The sequence below is a fragment of the Notamacropus eugenii genome, chromosome 7 (assembly GCF_028372415.1).
Source record: "Notamacropus eugenii isolate mMacEug1 chromosome 7, mMacEug1.pri_v2, whole genome shotgun sequence".
NCBI lineage: Eukaryota > Metazoa > Chordata > Mammalia > Diprotodontia > Macropodidae > Notamacropus > Notamacropus eugenii.
This window is the reverse complement of record NC_092878.1, coordinates 154322014-154345147: the sequence shown is the minus strand read 5'-3', so window position 1 is coordinate 154345147 and position 23134 is coordinate 154322014. Positions and strand designations below refer to the sequence as shown.

Here is a 23134-nt window from a genome sequence, read left to right as displayed (position 1 = left end):
TGTTTTTAACTGCACAGAATGAAAAGAAAGTCAGAAAAAATTGCTTGGAAGATAGATAGCTTTGAAAGTTATATGTGGAATTTATTATAATCAATAATATTATATTGAATAGTATTATATTTATATTAGTAACACCAATATGAAGTAATACATATAGCTATCATTTTATATGTTACTATTATCATATTCAATAACATTACTGTTAATATATTTGAATCAATTATATTTAAAAAGAAATATAAGATTACATGATAAAATGTTTTACCAGTAATCCTGTTCTGTTTATATGTGTGTGTGAATATATATGGATGTACCTCTATATATCTCTTCTCTATCAATCAATTTATCTATCTATCTATCTATCTATCTATCTATCTATCTATCCATCTATCTGTCTGTCTGTCTATTTGTCTATGTAAATGTCCATTTTCTTTGCTTTCTAGTTACAAAATTTCAAAAATAAATAAACAAATGAACAAGCAAACAAATAACCAAATAAAAATAAATAGCAGTGGAATCATAGATGGCTGGTGGATGAAGTCTTGGCCCTGGGGTCAGGAGGAGCTGAATTCAAATCCAGCCTCAGATACAGCTGTTTAACCCTGGGCAAGTCACAACCTCCTCAACTACGAAATGGGGATAATAATACCAACATTCCAGAGTTATGTGAGGATCAAATGAAATGAAACTATTTGCAAGATACTTAGCAGAATGCCTGCCAGATAGTAAGTCCTGTACAAATACTTTTCCCCTCTTACAGATGTCCATGCGTGAATGGAAGGTTTTGCTTTGTTGTTATTGGGTGGGTTTTGTTTTTTTTTTTGCTTTGTTTTTTTTTTTTTTTTAGCAGGAATCTAAAAGTTTTGGTGAGTTATTCCCTCACTATATTCTTCTAATTTCCTTAATTTTCATAATTCAATCAGTGGGCTTTCAAAGAGAGGGGATTATTTGATTTGTAGAACATAATATCTGGGTGATAAATGAAAGCTAGCATGTTAAAGTTTGCAAAACACTTTACAATTATCTCATTTTCTCCTGACATCAGTCCTGGGAGCCACATGTTATTATTATCCCCATTTTTACAAATGGGAAAACTATAAACAGTATCATGCCTGCAGTTATGCGTCTAGTAATATCTGAGGTCAGATCTGAACTCAGAACTTCCTAACTTTAATTCCAATACTCACTCTATCCACTGGGTCAGTGCCTATGATATGTGATTTTTGTTCATAGTCACAGAAGTATTCCTGATAAATATTCCTCAAGTGAGTTTTATTTTATGATCACAGAATATGCAAATAGAGGAATGGAGTTAAATGCTGAATAGATTAAAACAATTTAACCTGCCAGCAGATTAAATTGCTTTTTATTTCCACATTTCTGGCAAACTAATGAGTTAGCAAAATGAAAAAGGCCATCATCAAAAAATCTTTCTTCCAGTAAGAATACACAGCAGGACCAATGCTTATTATTTTCTTCCTTTATTAAATATATTATGTAATTAGTTAATCTAATTAATTATCTAATTATTTGATTTTATTTTTAATTATGATACTAAGTTTTTTTTCACAAAAGTTATTTCACAAAAGAAAATGCACATGTTTAGCATAAGGTTATATAGCATTTAGAGCTAGAAGAGAATCTAAGGACCATTTAATACAACTCTTCATTGTACAAATGAGGAAACTGAGTCTCAGAGAGGAAAGTGACTCAGCCAATATCAACCTTTGAGTCCAATAAGGAAAATTTTAGGTGTAATTTTCAGGGTTTCTTGTGTATAAGTATGCTTGTGTATCTACACATGCATGTGGGTACATTTTTGTGTTATTATTCATGCATCCGTTTCATGTAGTTAAGATCTTTCTATCAAGGGTTAGAAACTGATGGTACTGTAGCAGTGATAATTTGGTTTATCATTCATTCCCTCTGTACATTCCAGCTAACCTATTGTCTCCTGGACTGAATAAACCCTCTACTTTTGATCCCATTTGAACGGATCTAATTCTTGATCTTAAAAACAATAGAAAGTTAATCAGTTACTAAGGATTTATCTACTCTATACTGAGGTTATATGACCAAGAAGGGACAGAGCAAGGAACCTTCAGCTTTGTGCATTTGCTATTTCCTGTAAAACTGGGAATGAGGCATTCCCAACTCTGCCGCTAATTAGCTGTGTGGACAGATAAGTGACACAGTGAATAGAGTGCTGAGTCTAGAGTCAGGAAGACTCATATTTCTGATTTCAAATCTGTTCTCAGATACTCACTAGTTGGTGACCCTGGGCAAGTCACTTAATCCTGTTGCTTCAGTTTCCTAATCTGTCAAATGAGCTGAAGAAGCAAATGACAAATCACTCCAGTATCTTGCCAAGAAAACCCCAGATTGGGTCATAAAGAGTTGGACATGACTAAAACAACTGAACAACAACTCTTGGGTTTACCTCTCTGGGTCTCAGTTTCCTCTACTAAGGGTTAGCTTAGATTTTGATCTCAGAGGTTCCTTTTAGCTATACAGTTCTATGACTGTTAACTGTAAAATACAGCTCTGATTGTCACCTGTTTCCATTTCCATACATACCAAAGTCAGCCTACATGAATCATGACCACAGAAGCCTTTAGTTTCAATATCAATCTGAAAACAAAGCACAAAAATAAAGTTAATTTAATTTATAGGCTGCTTAGTTCTGCAATAATATTAAAAATTACAGTGCTTAAAATATTATAACAAGGCTTTTGTAATATCCATATCACCTTATATGGAAGTTTCCCTAAGGGGGCAGAGATCTACTTCTGGAAAGTACCTTTCCATTGACTATGTTCCAGCTGCATGTAGAGAGAGAAGGTCCTGTTTGACCCACTATGGTACTGGGCACTGAGCTATGGGATGGAGGGGACAGGTTCATTCCCCCCCATGCCTTAGGACCAGGTAGCACCAAGAAGTGGGTGTCAGTTTTGACTTATTTCATTTATACTTTCAGTACTAGCTGGACATAGTGGAGTCCCTGAAAAGAAAATTTTGAACCACAGAAATCTTGGATTTGGGATTCCCAATGTTGCTTGACAAACAAAACAGACCTCAAACCCCAATGCCCAATTCATATGAGAATGCCTTCTTTGCGAGATGTAATTTCATATAACATCCTTCATGAGCTGTCCGTGGTATTTCAAGATGTCACTACTCTCAACCTTGTGGTGTCACTAGGGCAGGTTCTTAACAGAAGCTCCCAAACTTATTTGGCCTACCCTTTTCAAAAAAAAATTACTCAGTACTCCCTTGGTAATCTACTTTCTTTACTCTTTTAACAATTAAAAAAATCCCTGTCATTTCAAATATATTATATATTTATATATATGATGCATCTTAAACTTTATAATTTATTGTAAATTTGTGGTTTTTATTCTGCATTGAAATTTTCTTTTTCAGTAGCAATACCTGTAAAATGGGGACAATAAAATCTATCCTCACTGGTCTATAATAAGGATCAAGTGAATATTAATTGTAAAAAGAATTTAGGAACTGTCTAGCACTGTAGAAATAGTGATATCAACAGTCTTTGCTGTGATATACTTCCAATGCATTCTAGAAAAGCATTAGACCTGTGTGAATTTTCAGAAAGAGTAATATTTTTTCTTCCTTATGTTGATTGGTAGTAGTAGTTTTAGTAGTAGTACTAGTACTAGGCATTTTTGTAGTGCTTTAAGAATTGCAAAGCACTTTAAAAATATTATCTCATTTTGTCTTCACAAAAACTCAGAGATAGTTGTTATTATCTCCATTTTACAGATGAGAAAATTGAGGTACACAGAGGATAAATGATATCCAAAGTTACACAGCTAGTGAATGGGTGAGGTCGGATTTGAATTCCTGTCTTCCTGACTCCAGGTACAGCACTCTATCCATTGTGACACTGAACTAATGAAAGACCTTTTATCAAATCTTTGTGGTCTCCCCTGGAAATAACATAAAAGAAATTGTAGCATTTCTATCATAAGAAAGGATGCATTTTTCCATATAAAATTTCTTTTATTCGGTTAGCTATCTACCGCTAGCCATACTTCATAATTTATGACAGATGTATCAAACTGGTGACCCACAAACTTTTGGTCAGATTAAAAAAAATCTAGATCAAAAGTAATCTAGAATTTAGATGGCTCTAGAACAATGCTTTAGAATCAAATTGATACTACTGCTGCTTTGGAAAAGGCATATCTGTCTATTGCCTTATGAATCTAATATCACCATCTCTGTGACTTTCCAAACCAAGTCTCTCTCTGGCCAACTCTTATCTCCATGTGTTGCCTTCCCTTATTAGAATGTAAGGTCTTTGAGGACTGGTATCACCTCTCATTTGTAATTGTATCTGTAGTGTTTGTTATTATGCTGGGCTTGGGTACATATTTTTTAAAAAATCATTCATTCATTACTAATCCTGAGGTGATGCATAGAAGTCCTGCTTGAATTGGTCAAAGTTTTAATAACAAAGTATTTTATAAGATGCAGAGTTTTACCATTTTTGAGAATGATAGATGCTGATATGGAAGGAATCTCAGAAGCCATCTAATTCAACTGACTCTTCTTTTTGATGAGGAAGCTGAGGTCTAGGAAAGTTAAAGAGACCTGCCCTAATGACTTATGAGTACTAAGTGTCAGAGATGAGATTTGAACTCATGTCTTCTGACTCAAGACTCAATTTACGTACTACACTGCCAAGACAAACTATACTATTAATGGTCCTACATAACTGAAGAGACCAAAATCAAATGTCAAAACTGTGTAAAAGAATGTGCATTGATGAATATAGAATGGTTCATAATTTGTCCATCAAATCATTAGCATGTCAGTTTCTGTTTTCTGAATGTGCTAAAGTGCTACAAAGCCAGTTTTTTTCTTAAGTAAGTGAAACATTCCCCTTCCAATCTCATTTATATGAAGCATTTATGTAACTCTTTTTTCATAGGTAATTTAAAAATGAATATTAACAGATCTAGTCTAAATGACATCACATCATGGATTATTTATGTTGAAATAAGTTAAATTTGTAAAAGCATGACTATGAAATGTACAGCTCTGTTTAGTAGTAATGATTCAGTGGTCATCTTCCATGATGAACTTAGATGATTATTTTTATATTAAAATATTTATTAATTCATTTAAAATAAGCATAAAAACTCATGTTAACATATTTTATGAGAAATGAACCTAGATTATTACCAAGAATATAAAATCAGGAGCCTTTATTCTCTTGTATTTTCTTTTCAACAAATGTGTAAAATTTCATACTAATATGAATGATCTTCTGTCATTATTTGTTCATTAATTTGCATTTGAGGGTAAGTCTTAAATAAAACAGACTTATAAAGGCTCCTGGAAAGATGATTTCATGAACACAAAGGCAATCATGCAGAAAGGACAGGGATAATCCAGAGAAAATCAAGTCCTTGGGTACTGAGGTGATAAATGGAAGAGTTAAATACCCTTACCTGTGTGCCACAGTACAGGGGAGGTGAATTCATCAGACAGCACTTGGAGGCAAAGTCAGCCCGATTTTCAACCATCTCCTTAATATTTTCAGACTTAGCTTCGGGAAATTTATTCTTAAATTGCTCTGTTAACCTGGAAAAATAAAGACTTTTAAAAAATGCTATTCAAATTTTCTTTCTTATATTATGAGCTTAGTAATTATCAATGAACATAAGCATTTTCATATACAAAGAACATAAAAAGAAGGTTCAAAATGAGCAGGCATGTATGGCATAGATGGATGGATAAACAGGTTATATACAGCCTTTGTTAAATTTAACATGATTGTATTTTAATATACAAAATATTTTCATATAAAAAAACAAAAAGAAGAGTTCAGTATGAACACACATGTTGTATATACATATATATGCATAATATATATGAATATTATTACATACATTCATACACATATACATGTATACATACATATACACACACATGCTTGATAACTGCCTGTGTCTCCTCCTGACCTTCCTTTTGTTGTTTTCTTTGTATTTATTAAAAATATTTTTCTTTGGGTTTGAAAATTTTTGAGTCATTACCTCTCCTCTCCCCACATATAAATCTCCCTACTGCCAAAATAAAAAAAACTCTCCCCTGTGATAAATAGGCATAATCAAGCAAAAAATTAAATTCCCACATTGTCCATGTCTGAAAACATTTGTCTCATTTAGCACCTAAAGTACATCACCTCTCTTTCCAGTTGGGAAGCACGCTTTGTGATCATACTTTAGGAGTTATGATTGGTCCTTGCAATGGTCAGAGCAAACAAGTTCTTCAAAATTACCTTCCTTTACAATATTGTAGTCATTGCAGAAATTATTCTTCTGGTTCTGCTTACTTCACCCTGCAGCAGTTCATATGAGTCTTCCCAGTTTCTCCGAATCCATTCTTTTTGTAATTTCTTATGACTCAGTAACATTCTATTACATTCCTATGCTACAGTTTGTTCAGCCATTCCACAGCCTTTCCAACTACCAGCTTTCAGGGAGATTAGACTCCCCTCTCATGATACTGTAGCTATGATTACACACAGCATCGTCTGAGCCTTCTCTCACACCCACTGACACATTAGTCCTGGAGAAGCACTCATAATACTGCTTATTCCTCACTTCCGTGCTCTTCTTTTATCTCTTTTCACTCAGCAATTTTTCCTCTTTTAAAATGTACTCCATCAAAATGTTCTACCCACTCCATATAATGGTGGCTAAAATGGTAGCTATGATTAGACACAGAAATGTCTGAGGCTTCTCTCACATCCACTGACACATTAGTTTTAGAGAAGGACTCAGAATACTCCTTATTCCTCACTTTTACCTCTTTTACTCAGCAATTTTTCCTCTTTTAAAGTTCACTCTATCAAAATGTTCCACCCACTTCATATAATGGTGGCTGAAATACATCAAAGCCTAGCTCATCCTCCCTCTTTTCCCAAGGAGTTCAAGATCTGCCTCAGCAGCTTCCTGTCCTCCCCAGCTCCTAACCTCATAATAGGATACTTTCACATCCAATAGAAGCCCTCAACCTTAATCAGTTCTTTAGGATCCTTAAGTTCCATGACCTTTTCCTTCATTCCACTTCTGTAATACAGAGGGATGTAACACACTAGATCTTACCATTACCCACGAGTATACTGTTTCCCTAGGAACTCAGATGTTCTTCTGTCTGACCATAACCTCTTGTCGTTCTAATTATGCCTCACTCCTCATAAACCTGTTCATCTTCATTGAGAACCCTGAGCTCACCATTTCTTGGTACTTACTCAGGTTATCTTTCTTTGTTTTTTCCTCCCTTCTGTTTTTCCTTTCTTCCTCCTTTCCTCCCTTCTTTTCTCCTCCCTCCCCTCTTCCTTTGTTCCTTCCTTCCTTCCTTCGTTCCTTCTTTTTTTTTCTATCTCACCCAGGCTAGAAGTGCAGCATTCATTCACTCATGAACCCAAACCCCATTCCAAATCCATTATTGATAGGTATGAAAACTGACTTGCCCTGTTTTTGATTCGACTTGATTCAGTCCTCTCTATAGGTAACATGGTGAACCTCCTGCCTTCTGGAATTCAGCATATTGGTGCTAGCCTTAATGGACGCACTCAATAAGCTTAGCTCAATGGAGTTCAGGATTCCTGAATTCTAGAGATGCACTTCTGTTCAACTTTCCAAGCAAATTTCCTATTATTTTGATAGATGAGGCTGAATGATCCCTCTTTCAATGTAGATTGAAACTCCTTCATGTCTTAATGGGCACTCTCATGATTGGTTGCATTCTCCATAATTCATCATATATCAGCCAGTGTTCTCTTGTTAGGTCTTAGGTATTTTTTAAAACTTAGCTAGGCTGATTCTGAGACAACAAACTAGTAGTTCCTCATTCTACTCACACCCTAAGTGATTAGGGAACAGATCTCTGCTTGGGTGAATAGTGTCCCAATCCACCAGACACCTGACACATAAAATGGTGTTTACCACAGCAGAGGAGTCTACTGGCTAGTCTTATGTGGATTGTTTGATATTGACCAGAAGTTAAATATTCCTATTCTACAATAAATCAGTTAACAAGAATTAGTTAAGTGCCCTTATATGTGAGGCATTATGCTGAGTGCTAGAGATACAAAGGCAAAAAGTACAATTCCTTCTCTACAGAAGCTTACATTCCTGTTTCCACCTCACAGGGGCATCTCTGGGCAAATACATTTCCCTAAGTTCACAACCTTACTAGAACTAAAAATTCAGACTACTTAGTACAATGATCTCAGTAATCTCCCAAAGCATTACCTGAAATATACTTTACCTTTTTTTGTATTCAGTAAAAGTGTGTTGAGAGTAATCACCACAGAGTTCTTCTGCCTTGGCTAAGAACAAGACCATCTCATTTTTTGCTAATGGTCTCTGTAATACATTAAGAAGAAAAGATTATTTCCAGAAAGGACATGCTTGTGTTAAAACACTGGGCCATTTGAATTTGCCTAGGGCTGTCAAGGGTGTTATTATTCTCCTGGCTGCCCAGGTCCTTAACTTCAGTGTCACCCTCAACTCCACACTCTCACTCCACATATCTCATCTGTTGTCATATCTCATCATGTCTACCCTCACAACTTCTCTTCTCTCTATTTGCATAGCCTTCAGCCTGGTTTAGGACCTCATCACCTCTTGCCTCACTTCTTGCTTTTTCATTGGTCTCCTGCCTCAAGTTTCTTCTCTCTGCAATCCATCAGTTGCCTTAATGATTTTCCTGAGCCACAGTTCTGACCATGTCATCCATCTTTGCCAATAAATTCCAATGAATCCCTGCTACTATCAAGGTATTAAGCACTTAGTAGGTGCTTAATAAATGTTTGTTGATTGAGCTTTTTTATTTTTTGAGGGGATTAGCTCTGAGTGTGTATGAATTAGATTACACTGTCTATGACCAAATGTCATCAAAAAAATCTGAGGAAACTTACCTGCGAATTCAAACAAGCCTCTGGCTCCACAGCCTTACAACAGTCACTCAAAACTTTGTACATTAAGCCATATATTTTTGTGATGAACACTTCTGGAATGTTGGGTTTCCTCCTGCTTAGTTCATATGTGTATCTGTAGTGGGAGAGAAAAAAGGAGGAAAAGACCTTGTGTTTGTCTGTGTGTATATGTGTGTATACCCTATGTACCCATCTTCAGAATCTGTATATACAGATGAGAACTTGCTACACTCTCGCTCTCTCTCTCGCTCTCTCTCTCTCTCTCTCTCTCTCTCTCTCTCTCTCTCTCTCTCTCTCTCTCAAACCTCTTTAACACTCAAAGACTGATTTATGATGAGGTATAATTTGAAGCAAGGACTATTGCCCTTCCAGTTAAATAACTCAAGGTGCTTCTGGGAAAAAAGCCTGGGAAATAAAAACTCTATTCATTCAAAATCCATTTCCCCATAAACCTTGCATCCTGAATGAACCATTTTCAGTGGTTTGCAGGTACACAGAGAAAGAATGATACCACTGGATCCAAGGTATTAAGAGGCAGCATAGTGCTATGAATGGAAGTCAAGTCAATGGCCTCAAAGTGAAGAAAGCTCTGATTTCCTCAGACACATGCTGTCTATGGGATCAGCTCTCAGTGTCTCAGGAAACTCTCTATGACTTGAAATTCACAACCATTGGAAGAAGGGCCCTCTCAGCAGAAGTTCCCTACACGAATGAAATCAAAGGTGGAGGGTGCAAGATCAAATATAGAAGCATATTATGTATAGCTAATAAACACGTATAAAATTCAATATGTTCTATATTTATTAGATTGGGTATATAATGTTTCTATAATACATAAATTCTATATGTATAATATGACACTATTACATTTATTAGATATACTTAATAAGTTTATATAATTCATATTATATATGTATAATATAGAGAGCAGCCAGGTGGTGCAGTGAATAGATTGCCAGGCCTGGAGTCAGAAGGAGCTGAGTTCAATTCCAGCCTCAGATAATTGCTAGCTGCGTGACCCTGGGCAAGTCATTTAACCCTGTTTGCCTCAGTTTCATCATTTGCAAAATAAGCTGGAGAAGGAAACGGCAAGGAATTCCAGAATCTGCTGAGGAAACCCAAAAGGGGTCATGAAGAATCAGACATGACTGAAAAAGGACTCAGCTGCAACTATTTAATATGTATATGCATTATATTCATAAAATAAGTGCAATGCAATACATACACGCTATATATTTGGCATATACATATGCCAAAAATATACATATAAACACATAAGAGAAGAAGTGATTTTCTAGTGGTGAATTAAGATATTTTCTTAGATTCATCCTCCAATCTGAGGAGTTCAGCCTTCGGTACTTAGCCTTATGCTCAAGATGGCTTCTCTATATGGGCTCTTCTCTTTGCTCTGGGCAGCTAGAATGTCCTCTTGGCTAACCTGACAGCAACTGACCAAGTCTGCATGTAGGCCTACCTTCTCCTTCTGCTCCAGTATAAGCACAAATCCAAACCCTCTCCTATCATTCAACAACTTCTTAATTCACCTAACTGTATCATTCCAACCATGTCTAGTCATCTTCCACAAGGAAATGGTGAAGGACTTTGTCAGATATTCCTGAAATCCCAGATATATTGCCTGAGGCATTCCCAGGAATTAAATAGTATTTTTATTGTATTTAGTGTGTGCAAACTCATTCTAGCCTTTCCTTTCAAATATGTTAAAAATGATCATGCAGAAAATGTTTTTCTCCCCTTATAATGTCTTCTGTCTCTTATCAATTCACTTTCATCTAATAGTAGATTATAATATACCAATGCAAACAGATATGCTGCAGATTGGTTGCATTTAATTAAGTATTTGTTTGTTCACAAGGCAATCATGCATTAGAAAGAACACTGAATTAACAGCCTGAATTTAGAAAGCCTGAGTTAGAATTTTGGCTCTGCCATTTATAATCTGTCAATTTATTTGTCTGGGCCTCACTTTCCCCATCTGTAAAATGAGGGGGTTGCATCTTGTATATGCTAAGTTCTCTTTCACTGTAAATCCAATGACTATCTATGCCCTTAATGATTCAAGCCTGTGAACTTGAACTAAATCTTATGACTAAAGACTGTTATACTAAAGAGTATAATAAAAAAATTATAGATATTGATTTCCTTCCTCCCTCTCTCCCTCTTCCTTTCCTTCCCTTCCTTCCTTCCTTCCTTCCTTCCTTCCTTCCTTCCTTCCTTCCTTCCTTCCTTCCTTCCTTCCTTCCTTCCTTCCTTTCTTCCTTCCCTCCTTCCTTTTTCCATTTATCATGTTAAAATGAAAGCAAATTTCAAATCTCCTTACCTGTCCAGTGCTTCGTTGTTTTCTGTGACACATATCTCTTCATTATGAGGTTTGAAAATTTCTGGAAGTTTGACAGTTTGTGCAGCTGGCATAGAATAAACGCACAGGAAAATGTCCACGGGGCTGCTTTCAGTACAACAATATTGGAACCTCTTGTCTTTGGTGGATAGCTTCTCACAAACCTTCACAGCGTGTTCTGCTAACTATAAAAGCAGTGGTAAGTGTTCACATTTTTCTTACTCTCTGAGATGGGAGGGGAATGGGCCTTGAAAGAAGGTGGTTTGGCTTTTCTCTTAGGCAGTGCTATGTAGTGGAAAGACAACTGGGAAGGATGTCCAATGATCAGATCTAGTCCTAGATCTACCACTAACTGTATGACTTTGGTCAAGTCAGTTAGTCTTTTCTGGAACTTAATATCCTTATTTGTCTAATAAGGAGATTAGATGAAATGATTTCAGATTTGAATTCTGTTTCTTTGCAGCATTGTTGAGGAAGTGTGGGGCTCTCAGTTCAGCCCCTCAGCAGTTGTTGTTCAGTCTTGTTCTATTCTTTGTGATCCTATTTGGGGTTTTCTTGGCAAAGGTTCAGGATTGGTTTGCCATTTCCTTCTCCAATTAACTTTACAGATGAGGAAACTGAGGCAAACAGGGTTAAGTGACTTGCCCAGGGCCACTAGCTATTAAGTGTCTGAAGTTGGATCTGAACTCAGAAAGATGAATCTTGTTGTCTTCAGACCTTGTACTCTATCCACTCTACCACCTGGTTGCCCTTTAGTAGCACAAGGATGTTCATCTGAGGCCACAAGGTCATAGGTCATAGATTAAGGACTGGAAATGATACTGGAAATCATCTGGTCCCATACTTCTATTTTATAGATGAGTAAATTAAGACCCAGAAAGCTTAAGCGATTTGCCCAAGACCATTGGGAGGCAGAGTTTGAACTCATGCCTTCTATCTCTAAATCCAGCAATCTTTTCACTAAACTGTCTCCAAAGCCTAGTTTTCAGATCAAGAAGGTGCCTCTGACTCATAGTGGTATACGGGTCTAGTTAGAATTGGGACCTGAAGATCTAGCTCCCAGATATACTCATGTGGGGTCATATCACCAGAAATCCTGATCCACAAGGGATTTCTGATTTGGTCACAGTCTCCCTCCCAGTCCCATTCTATGGACCTATTTAGAGCAAATAAAAACTCTGGGGAAGGGGTGAGAGAACATGGAAGGAGCAGAGGAGATAGGAATGTTCTGCTCATGACAAAGTCTGTAGGACTTTTGGGATCCTTCTGTATGTTAGGTTGGGGACAAAGTGAGCTTCACGTTAAATTATGCCATTTGACTTGTTGACATCAGCACTTCCAGTGAAAGAAGGCTATGAACGCACAGCACCATGCAGTGGTAACTTGCATCAGCTCTAGCTGGTTTCTGAGAGATGACCATTTACTTTTCACCATGAGCATTTACACTTTGGAAGTTAGCAAACTACTACAAATCCGGGCTTGTTCTATTGATTTGCTGATTGCCTCCAGGGGTGGGGAACCTGTGGCCTCAAGGTCACACATGACCCTCTAGGTCCTCAAGTGTGGCCTTTTGACTGAATAGGTCCTCAGATGTGACCCTTTGACAGAACCTGATGGATTCCTTCAAAGGGCCTCATTTGAGGACCTAGAAGGTCAAGTGTAGCCTCAAGGCTGCAAGTTCCCCACTCCTATAGACCTAAGAAAATGATACAGAAAACGTTAATGATGAAGATTAAACTCAAAAGTGTCTGTTGTAATGTCTTTTATTTTCTTCCAGAGAGTTCATTAATACCAACACACCCCTGGCACTATGCAAAATAAAGATAAGGGAAATAACTGTCAGATGAGGAAATTCAATCCCCCGATGCTGATCAGCACCTTCTAGTCTGAATCAACTGCCTAGAGCAACTGAGCATGCTTAGTGCCTTCTCCAAGGCTCCACATCCAGAAGGGAAATGGAAGTCAGCTGGCTCTTAAGCTGATACGCAAGATGTCAGGTGAAAATGTAAATACAAGGAAACTGATAAAAGTATTTTCATTTCCTCTTACCTCATTGGCCATGCAGTCCTCAGCCATGGAGTCGCAGCATTTGGAGAGAACATCAGTCATATCTTCAGCCAGTTGGACTACGTCTTCAAAATCAGCTGTTGGTACTTTTTGGGAAAACTTGACGATGTAGCTAGACAGATTGTAAATTTCTTAGATCACAAATATCTTTTCTCTTAATTGTTTACTACTATGCTATATAAACAAAGTATATTTATTTATTGCTATGTAGTATAAGAGGGTACACTATTTGGAGATAATAAAACGATTGCTTCTAGTCCAGTTTATCAGACTTTTAAGGGTTATCTGCTGAGTTTTGGGCAGGTAGGTGGTGCACTGGATAGAGTGCCTGGCCTTACTAGTTGTATCACTTAAACCTCTTTGCCTCAGTTTCCTGATCTGTAAGAATGAACTGGAGAAGGAAATGGCAAACCATTCCAGTGTCATTGCCAAAAAAATCCAAAAAGGGGTCATAAAGAGTGGGAGACAACTGAAAAATAACTGCAAAAGTCACCACTATTCTGCTCATGTCTGCATTTCTAAAACAAACCTTCCTTGTGGACCATAAAACGACCTGAGTCCAAATGCAAGCTCTGATACTTGCTCCCTGTGGGACCTTCTGGGCCTCAGTTTCTTCATATACCAAATGAAGGTATTGGCTCAGGTCATCACTTTGGTCCCTTCTAGTCTCTAGGTTAGGTTCCTAAGCTTTTTTTCTGTGCACATGCTCAGCACTGTTTTCATACCCTTATATGTACCATTGGGAGGCCAGTAGATGTCTATCAATAGCAAAAATTGGTTTAGAGGTAAAAAAGAATAGGTGACCCATTCCCCCTTCCACAGAAGATAAGTTTCACAGTATCTTCCTTATATTTTCTTCATGTTTAAGGGCAAAAAGTCATCCTTCTTTTGTTAAATTTTCAATGACGTTGAAGAACCTCTTTCCATAACAACTTGAAGTGAGGATGTTGGCTTGGGGCCAGATGCTCCAGGAGGAGGAGGAAGGTGACTCCATGCCCCAGGGAACAGGCTGTGCGTGGGCCCTCTCCACCCCCAAGCTGAGGTAGCTGCTGGAGAAGCCCCAAAAGAAACCTTAGGAATCCCTTGGGCATGGTCTAATGGAATCTATGCTGAGAGGCAGTCTTCCATACTTAGAAGAACTTGCTGAGTGTGTATTTTAGAGAACCAACCAAATTTGTTAGAACTTCCAGATGAGAATGCTCTTTGCCCCTTTTTAGGTGATTGAGATGGGGAGCTATTTGCACCCGGCTTGGTAAAGAAAAATGCCCTTTGCAGTTTCCTCACAGATAAACATCTGCAATGAAGGAAGTGAAGTTCTAAAAGCCAATGGGTTTGATAGCTTGGATGTAGGCTGGCACCCTCCCTCTCATCACCATTTTGCCTGCTCAAGACCTGCCACATCTATGCCCAGATGGTCTCTGAGACAATTAGATCCTGGCTTCTGAAGAGTTCAGAATTCAGCTTTGAGTCTCTTCCAAGACACAGCTGTAGAGGTGTGGGATGATTCATTGGGGAAATTTGAGCAGGAAGTTGAGACAGTCGTGGCTTGGGTAATAATTGCTGTCAATGTAAATAGACCCTCTGGGAAGAGAGGGAGAAGTCCCAAAGCCTGTACTGCCTCACTAGCTAGGTGGGCAGAGGTAGATGATGCCGTCTCCAAGAGGGCATTTTTGACTCCAGTATTAATGAACTGTATGCTTGTCATCTGAGGACCAGTCTAACTTAGTGAGGAGAGCCTCCTTATGAGGTAAACTACAGGGTACTGGGAAGATGTGCAAATATTTAGTGAGTTGGAGAGAAATCTAAAATGATTCTGGGTGAGAGGCAGGGCAAATGAAGTTTGAACATTGTTGTTCTACTGGAGAATTTAGGTCTCATTGTAATGCTTAAAACATCACAAAATGAAATGAATGGGATTTTCTGGCGCAAAAATATTTTTGAAAAGAAATATTCAGCATCATTCAACCTCTTCTGTATACTGTAGCCTAGAGCACTACCTACCTACTCATTCTACTCTCCCTTGTTCCTCTGTGCATCATAGAAAGGAAAAAGTGTTCCATTTCCAATGGGCAAAAGAATGGCAATTAGGTTTTTTAAAATTTTATTTGAAATTTATGGAATAAAACATTCATTTCTATTACATATTATAATAAAAAAGATGATCGCCCATGAGACTGCAAATGTTTTATGTACAACTTGCTATTCCTTTGAAATATATAATAAAATTATCATGTAAATGTTGGAGGGAATGTGGAAAAACAGGGACACTAATTCATTATTGTCGAATTGTGAATGGATTCAACCATTTTGGAGAGAAATTGGGAATTATGCAGAAAGAGTATTCAACTGCCTATACCTTTTGACCCAAAGATGATTAGGGGAAAAGGAAAATAACCTATATGTTTTAAAATATTTATAGTAGCTCTCTTTGTGGTGGCAAAGTATTGGAAATTAAGGTGATGCCCATCAATTGGGGAATGGCTTAAGAAGTTGTGGTATCTGATTGTGATGGAATACTACTGTGTTGTAAGAAATGATGAACTCAGCAGTCTTAGGAAGGCTTGGATTGGCTTGCATGAAATAATGAAGAGTGAAATGAGAATGATAATTTGAAAACAAGCATGCCAATAATGTTTCATACCTGAATCTTGTTTCCTTCATCCCATAGATAGCAAATTGTGAGCAGACTCTATTTGACATTGTGGTGAGTAGGGATAGATGCTTATTCTGAAGCCTCTAGAACATTAGAGGGAAATGTCTCATTAGATGGACAATATTATCTGTAAACACTGTAAGCTATTCCTCAAATAGAGAATATTTACTTCATATTATTTACTTTTGATTCAACTCAATTCAACAAACATTTATTAAGTACCTGAGATGCTTAAGGTACTATTACTAGACCCTGGGTCTGCAAAGATGAAGAACAATAGAGCTCCTATCCTCAAGGACCTTACAGTCTACTAGAAGAGAATGGTCTCATTGCAAGAGGAAAGATGGTAACTAGAGACACTGAGAAATTGACCCAAGACAAAGGTCAGGAGATCTAACAAATAAATGCTTGTCCTCATATATCCATACCTAAGTGGGTAGTAAGCAAGTAAAACCAGAGTTTCTTAGTCAAGGAGGCAATTCTGACTCCTAGATCTTTATTTCTTCATTGACTCAACAATAAGCATTTATTATATACCTACTTTGTAGTGGGCTGGGAATATTAAGACTAAAATGAAATAATTCTGCCCTCAAGAAGTTTACATTGTATTGGACTCTTGGAGAGATATCACTGAAGTTTGGTAAGATTAGGGACCCATTATTGGAATATGTTTCTGCAGATGTATACTGTATGCACAAGGAAATGGATAGGTAAAAGGGTGTGTGTGTGTGTGTGTGTGTGTGTGTGTGTGTGTGTGTGTGTACATACACATATACTTATGTGAGGAAATCCATAAACAAGAGAAGGAAAGGGGGAAAAGTGGGGAAGAGAAGGGTTGGGAACCATATATGTGTGTGTGTGTGTGTGTGTGTGTGTGTGTGTGTGTGTGTGTGTGCAGAAGTCATCTCATGAAGAATGCAAAGTTCTTAAAAACTGAAACTCTGAAGACAAAAAAACAAAACAAAACATTCCTGAAGAGAAAATGCTCTCTTCCAAGGAATATTAAAGGATTCAGGGGTGTGTTGGAGTCAGTTCAAAACATTGTTAAATTTTCCATGTGAGTATTTGCATTTCCAAAATCTACAAAGGCAGGGCTTGATTTCTCATTGTGTTTACTGTCTTTAAAAAGTGATGGAGAAAAATATTAAGAATACAGATTAAACTTAGAAAGTTGTCTTGATTTTTTCTGAAGGAAGAGCTGCTTGTTAAATATTTACCAACATACTACTGACTAGATTGGTATATATGCATAGACATAGTTTACCTTGATTTTAGCAAAGAATTTGACAGACTCTCTTTTCTATTCTGATGGGAAAACTGAAAAAACGTGGGTAGTTTGATGTAAAGAGCAGTCATTAGTGATTTGATGTCAGATTGAAAGAAATTCTTTGGTGGAGAGTTCCAGGGAATCTGTCCTTGATCATGAGATGTTTAAAAATTTTGATCAATGACTTTGATAAAGACAAAATTGACAGGCTTGCCATATTTGTAGATGACCAGAAATCTGGGAGGATATTGGATCATAGAGTCAAGATCTAAAAGTATCTTGATGGTCTAGAATTTTGGACTGATCCAAGTAAAATTAATTTAACGGGGACCAACAGTAAACCTATATATTTAAAATGTTTTATTGATGTCTTTAGTTTTTATATTTCCAGCAATGTCCTGGTACATCTTTAACAACTGACTTTTTCTGAAAAAAACTATGTACAATATACTTTTAGGTTTCAGATGCATTATACATTTTCCCGATACCTTTCTTGAGTCTAGATAATAAACAAAGCAATACATCAAGCCCTGATTTATACCTGCTTCTGAGATGTAAAATGTTCACATTGAGAATATAACAATTGGCTCTCACAGATTATTGTGAACTGGTTGCAGCACACCCTTTTCTACTATGATTGGTAATTTTTTGTATGTGTAATTGAGAAATGTTTAATGAAATAAATAAAAATACTTTTTAATAAAATTAATTTGTTGTATTGAACTCAAGGCAAGCCTTACTTCTGAAATTCCTGCAACACTTGGAACTGTGTGTGTGTGTGTGTGTGTACTTGTGTGTGGGGGTATATGTATGCATGTATGTATGTAAATGACACCTTATAGAACACTGAGAACACTTTAAAAGGTCCAGCAATGCTAATATTGCACCATAACTCCCCTAGCGTAAAAAATCCAGAGTGCATTTAGGGTTAGGATGACAAAAGCTCCCAGGGGCCAAGCCTTGGAGGCAATTGCTCTGGAAACACAAGAATAAAAACGTTATGTCACTCATTAGGCAAATGTGAAGGTCTAGGATATCTTCGAATTTGTGTATCCATCTTGGTGTCTGAGTCTTAGAAGGTTGCCCCAAGTGTGTAAGGAATAGACAACTTGTCCAAAGTAACACAATGAATGGCAGAGGTGGAGGGGTGGGGGTTGAATTCAGGTATTCCTGACTCCACGGACTGCACCCAGACAGGCAGCTTGGAGACATGGATGGAGAATTGAATTCAGAGAAAGGAAGTCCTACATTTATAAGATTTGCTATGTGCCCATGGGCAAAACATTTTACTACTTAGTTTCCTCAGTTGTAAAATAGGGTCATAATACCTGTAGACCCTTACAGGGTTGATTAGATGTTCAAATGGAATAATGTATATAAAATATTTTGTATATATTATATATATGCACATCTGTATATATATGTGCATATATATGTATACAATTTGTATTTAAAATACTTAATGTTCTATAAAACATTGATGATTGTTATGCCATACTACCTCTACTTTGGCAATAAAGGAAAAGAAATAAGAACCGTCCTTTATAGAATACTTTATCCTGTTCTAACTACTTTATACAATAATAACTATTATTAATAAAGGGCTTTAAAGTTTTCAAAGTGTGTTGCATATATTATCCCATTTGAGCCTCACATCAGCCCCATGAGATCGCTGCCATCATTATCATCCATTTTGCAGATGAGGCAACTGAAACTGGCACAGAATAACTTGATTTGGCCAGGGCCACCCAAGTAGTAAGAGTATGGGGGCAGGACCAGAAGAGCTGTTTTTCTAACTCTAAGTTCAGCACTCTAACCACACTACAACTCTTGTTTGAATCTTACAACAACTGTTCCAAGACGTTGGGCTATTAAATTCTTTGAGTTAGCTTAGTTTCTCAGTGGTAACACTAGAAACAAAACTTCTCATTTATATCAACATAGAAATTTTACATATTGCTCTAAAAAAAACCCATAGCACTTTTCTTGTAGATATCACACTCAGAAGGATATTTGGTATGATTTTGGAGGATCTTCAGTCAAACATGGCCCAATATTTCTAGACCCTTTGAGTGTTCATGTGTCTAGACTTTGGTTTATGACTCAATATCAATTCTCATTAAGTCAGAGAAGTAGTAAAATAGCTCAGTTAAGATAACGACTTAAGATAATTTAAAAATCACATGTGAAAGACGTGAAAACTCTGATCAAAGCATCAAAACAGGCAAGGATGTAAAGAAGAACTTACCTCTGTGACAAAGCATGCTGTGGGGTTAGGAGATGTACAACAGGTCCCCACCATGGACAAATAGTTCCTTGTGTAACTAGCTAGTAAGGGGAGTGGAGCTTGTCCATAATTGCTTGAATATTCATATAAAAACCTGAAAGAAACACAATGATTGGTCAGGTCTTGAAAAGAATAGGCTGAGTTTTAATTATTATTTCAAAAGAGAATTTTATGCATCCCCTGAACTTGTGGGTATTTTATGTGCACAAAGCAATTTCTAACATGGGGTAAAATGTATCCTTCCTAGGGTGATAAGAAGCCTGTTAAAGAGTTACAGGGAATATTTGATAAATAAGTATGTAATCTTATTAAAATGAATTAATTTTTTTTTACTTAGGCAGCAAGGTTACACTAGGAATAGAGTGTTGGACTTGGATTCAAGAAAAATTGAGTTTCAATTCAGCCTTTGTGACTTTAGGTAAATCAATTAACTTCTGCCTGCTTCAGTTTCCTCACCTATAAAATAAGGATAATAATAACATCTCCCAAATTTTATTTGAAATAATATTTCAAAGGTACCTTGAAAACCCTGTCTTATGCATGTTGTCTTGGTAAACTCTAGAATTTTTTCCTTTCATATTGTACAGGCACCAAAAACTGGGGACTCCTAACTTAAAGGAAAATACATAAAAAGGCTAAATAGGTTTCTGAAGCCTTTGACAACTTGGGTTTGTTATCTCCTTTTAAAAATGATAATAGCTGAAAATCCTCAACTAACCTGTTTAATGTCAGCTACCACACACATAAGAAACACAGGCCTACATATATCTTTCAAAAATGCTTGCTTCCATTTTCCTAGGAAAATATAGGGTTTTTGTGCCCCTAAATAAAATAATCTAAATCAAAGAAGTTTTAAATTCTCTATGAAAGCTACTCTATTTACAAGTTATCCTCAAGTGGAAAAAAAGTCAAAAAAATTATGTTAATTAAATTTGTTTTTAAAATATTTGGAAGTTGAATCTGTATAGGATTTCTATTCAAGGATTGCCTATAGATCTTTCTGTTCAGTTCCAAACTTGTAGTTCCAGACTTTGCTAAATGAGGTTGAGGATGAAATCTCCAGGGATAGTGCAAAGTTTGGCTCATAGCCTATGCAAAACTTTCAAGAAGGCAACAGTAGGGCCAATGAGCTAGAGAACTAGCCTTGGAGACATATTCAAGCCCCTCATCTGACACATACTGTCTATGTGACCCTAGACAAGTCACTTAACTTCTTAAGTGATCTAGGCAATCCTTAAGACACAGAGAAGTTCTCTAAGTTATCAGGAGCTCCCTGCATGGGAAGAGAGAACTTCTTCATTTGGGGATTCACCATACCAATGAAATCAAAGGTCCAGTCTCTACCTCTATCTTTTACGAAGAAAACAAAGTTCACAAAAGTAGGGCAGGAGCATCCTCTTAATATAACCAGTCATCATTGGATGCACAGTACTAGACAGAAGAAAGAAATTCATAACAAGTACAAAGCTGAATGAATTATTCAAAAATAGATAACTATACTACAAAATTTCATTTTGCCAGAAGGATCCAGTGCATTTCTAACACACACACAGAACTGCACACACACGCACGCACATGTATATACAACATACACATGAACACACATGTGCAAATATATGTAAATAAAATTAGTTGGGAGGAAGGTTACTTGTTGGCAAAGCCCCTGGGGTCCTTTCTGAAGGAGTCACATATTTCTGTGTTTGATGGCTCCACGTAGGTTGGGAACTCTTGGGGCGGGTGCTTGAGAGCTGCCATGCAGAGCTTTCGTTCAAGACCTTCATGGATGCAACACTTGTCAGTTTCTGGGTGTTTGGGGAATGGAGAGTCACTTTCACAGGACTTGAAGGCCAGTTCTGAAGTCTGTTTTAGAAATACGATAAAAGAGTTAAGCCATTATCATCAACATTCCTGGATAGTAGTAGAGTAAATCTTTGGCTAATTTTGATGTTAAAAAATATAATAAAATGAAAGAGCATGAAGTAAGTAAAAATCCCCTCTATCTCTAGATCCTACGTCCTATGGTCCTAGGGTATTGTAAACACATTTCATCACTCTCAGCAAAATGTTGATATTTAATGGCATGTAGGATAATAATTCACATTTTTAAAAATGCTTCAAGGTTTACAAAAAGACAATAGTTTTTGATATAGAAAGTACTAATCATATACTATGACCAGGTGGGATTTATATCAGGAATGCAGTACTGGTTCAGTATTAGAGAAACTAACTGACCATATCAATGACAAAAACTCAAGGCTCTCCAAGAATCTTTTGCCCTTTCTGCTTCTAAACTCTCATTTTTTTTGTAGTTTAGTAGTTCTCAAGAAGAAAACTATTTCATGATATGACTGATATAATTCACAGCAAACTGTAAATGACTAGAAAATGCACATACACATTTCCCCAGGTGAGCTTATCAGTTAATGAATCTCAGACTGGTGGTGGGTGTGAAGGTGATATTTTCAAGTAGGATTTTTGCTGGTATATTTTGTCAATGCAATATTTCTCCTCTCCTGTTGACTCCTTACCAGAATATGTGACTGAATTTCAGAATGTATTTATGAACTATTTCTCCTCTCCTGTTGACTCCTTACCAGAATATGTGACTGAATTTCAGAATGTATTTATGAACTTAAATCATTCTTACAAGAGATCAAGCTCAATATTTTCTGACAGTGATGAAAAAGTGTTACATGCTAAAAATTTTATTAATTTTTCTTCCTTGCTTGCAGTTATTTTATCTTGGTTTGGTTTTAGTGTTTATTTCAATTAGTAAAAAGTAGATTCACAGGTAAGAGGCTTGATCTTTTATAGACCTAATCACAGAAAAGAGACCAGATAATAAAAATGCACCATGCTAGGGGACACCTTTATGTGCTATGTATGAGTGTCTTGAGTGAATCGGAAAGAAAGAAATGAAAGCTGAAAAATAATAAACCATGCCTTCAGATGTCCTTTAAAAGATCAGTTCAGTAGTCTAGAAAAGAGATTCAAAAGGGAATTCACCTCCTGTTCGTGCAGTAAGAGAAAGGGGAGCGTAAAACCTGGAAGTAGAGTTAAAAATAACCACTCTAAAGAAAGGGACCTGGCAGAGAGACTATTTGGGTATGAGCAGTGTGGGGAAAGAAAATATACTGCTGAAAACTCCCTAGATTATAGACTCCAGGGTGATAATCCTTTCTTCTCTGGGGTTCCTCGTGGAAGCCTTTTCTTTAGGGTTTAGTAATTCTACATAACTTTCCTTGTTTTAAATATTTAGTATTTGTTTTTAATAAACAGTATTAACCACATGCTTTTGCTAGTCTAGGTACACTTACTGAAAGTCGCAAGGGCAAATAAATGGAGAGAAACATCAGAGAAGAGGGAGAGATCGAACCATGAGGTGTTTTGCCAGGACATTGTTTCTGACTAGGGACTCAGAACTACACAAGATAGAGAGAAGTACAGATATTTGATACAATTTTCCAGAGCAGAGGAGACGTGTTTAAACGGGGAAACCTCTCTGGGCAATGGATCAGTAGCACAAT

At 36.8% G+C, this 23134-nt stretch overlaps 1 protein-coding gene across 1 annotated transcript in view; it reads right to left on the bottom strand.

Annotated features, from left to right (window-relative positions):
- Positions 1–23134, bottom strand: part of GC (GC vitamin D binding protein) — a 46829-nt gene that overhangs the window by 1719 nt on the left and 21976 nt on the right. Inside the window, exons 4-12 of the mRNA XM_072624404.1 lie at positions 21256–21467; positions 19569–19701; positions 16042–16136; positions 13383–13512; positions 11316–11518; positions 8960–9092; positions 8308–8405; positions 5481–5613; positions 2578–2631 (exon numbers count right to left, since the gene is read on the bottom strand). Coding sequence (XP_072480505.1) covers positions 2578–2631; positions 5481–5613; positions 8308–8405; positions 8960–9092; positions 11316–11518; positions 13383–13512; positions 16042–16136; positions 19569–19701; positions 21256–21467 — 1191 coding nt within the window. The remainder of the gene's footprint in view (positions 1–2577; positions 2632–5480; positions 5614–8307; positions 8406–8959; positions 9093–11315; positions 11519–13382; positions 13513–16041; positions 16137–19568; positions 19702–21255; positions 21468–23134) is intronic.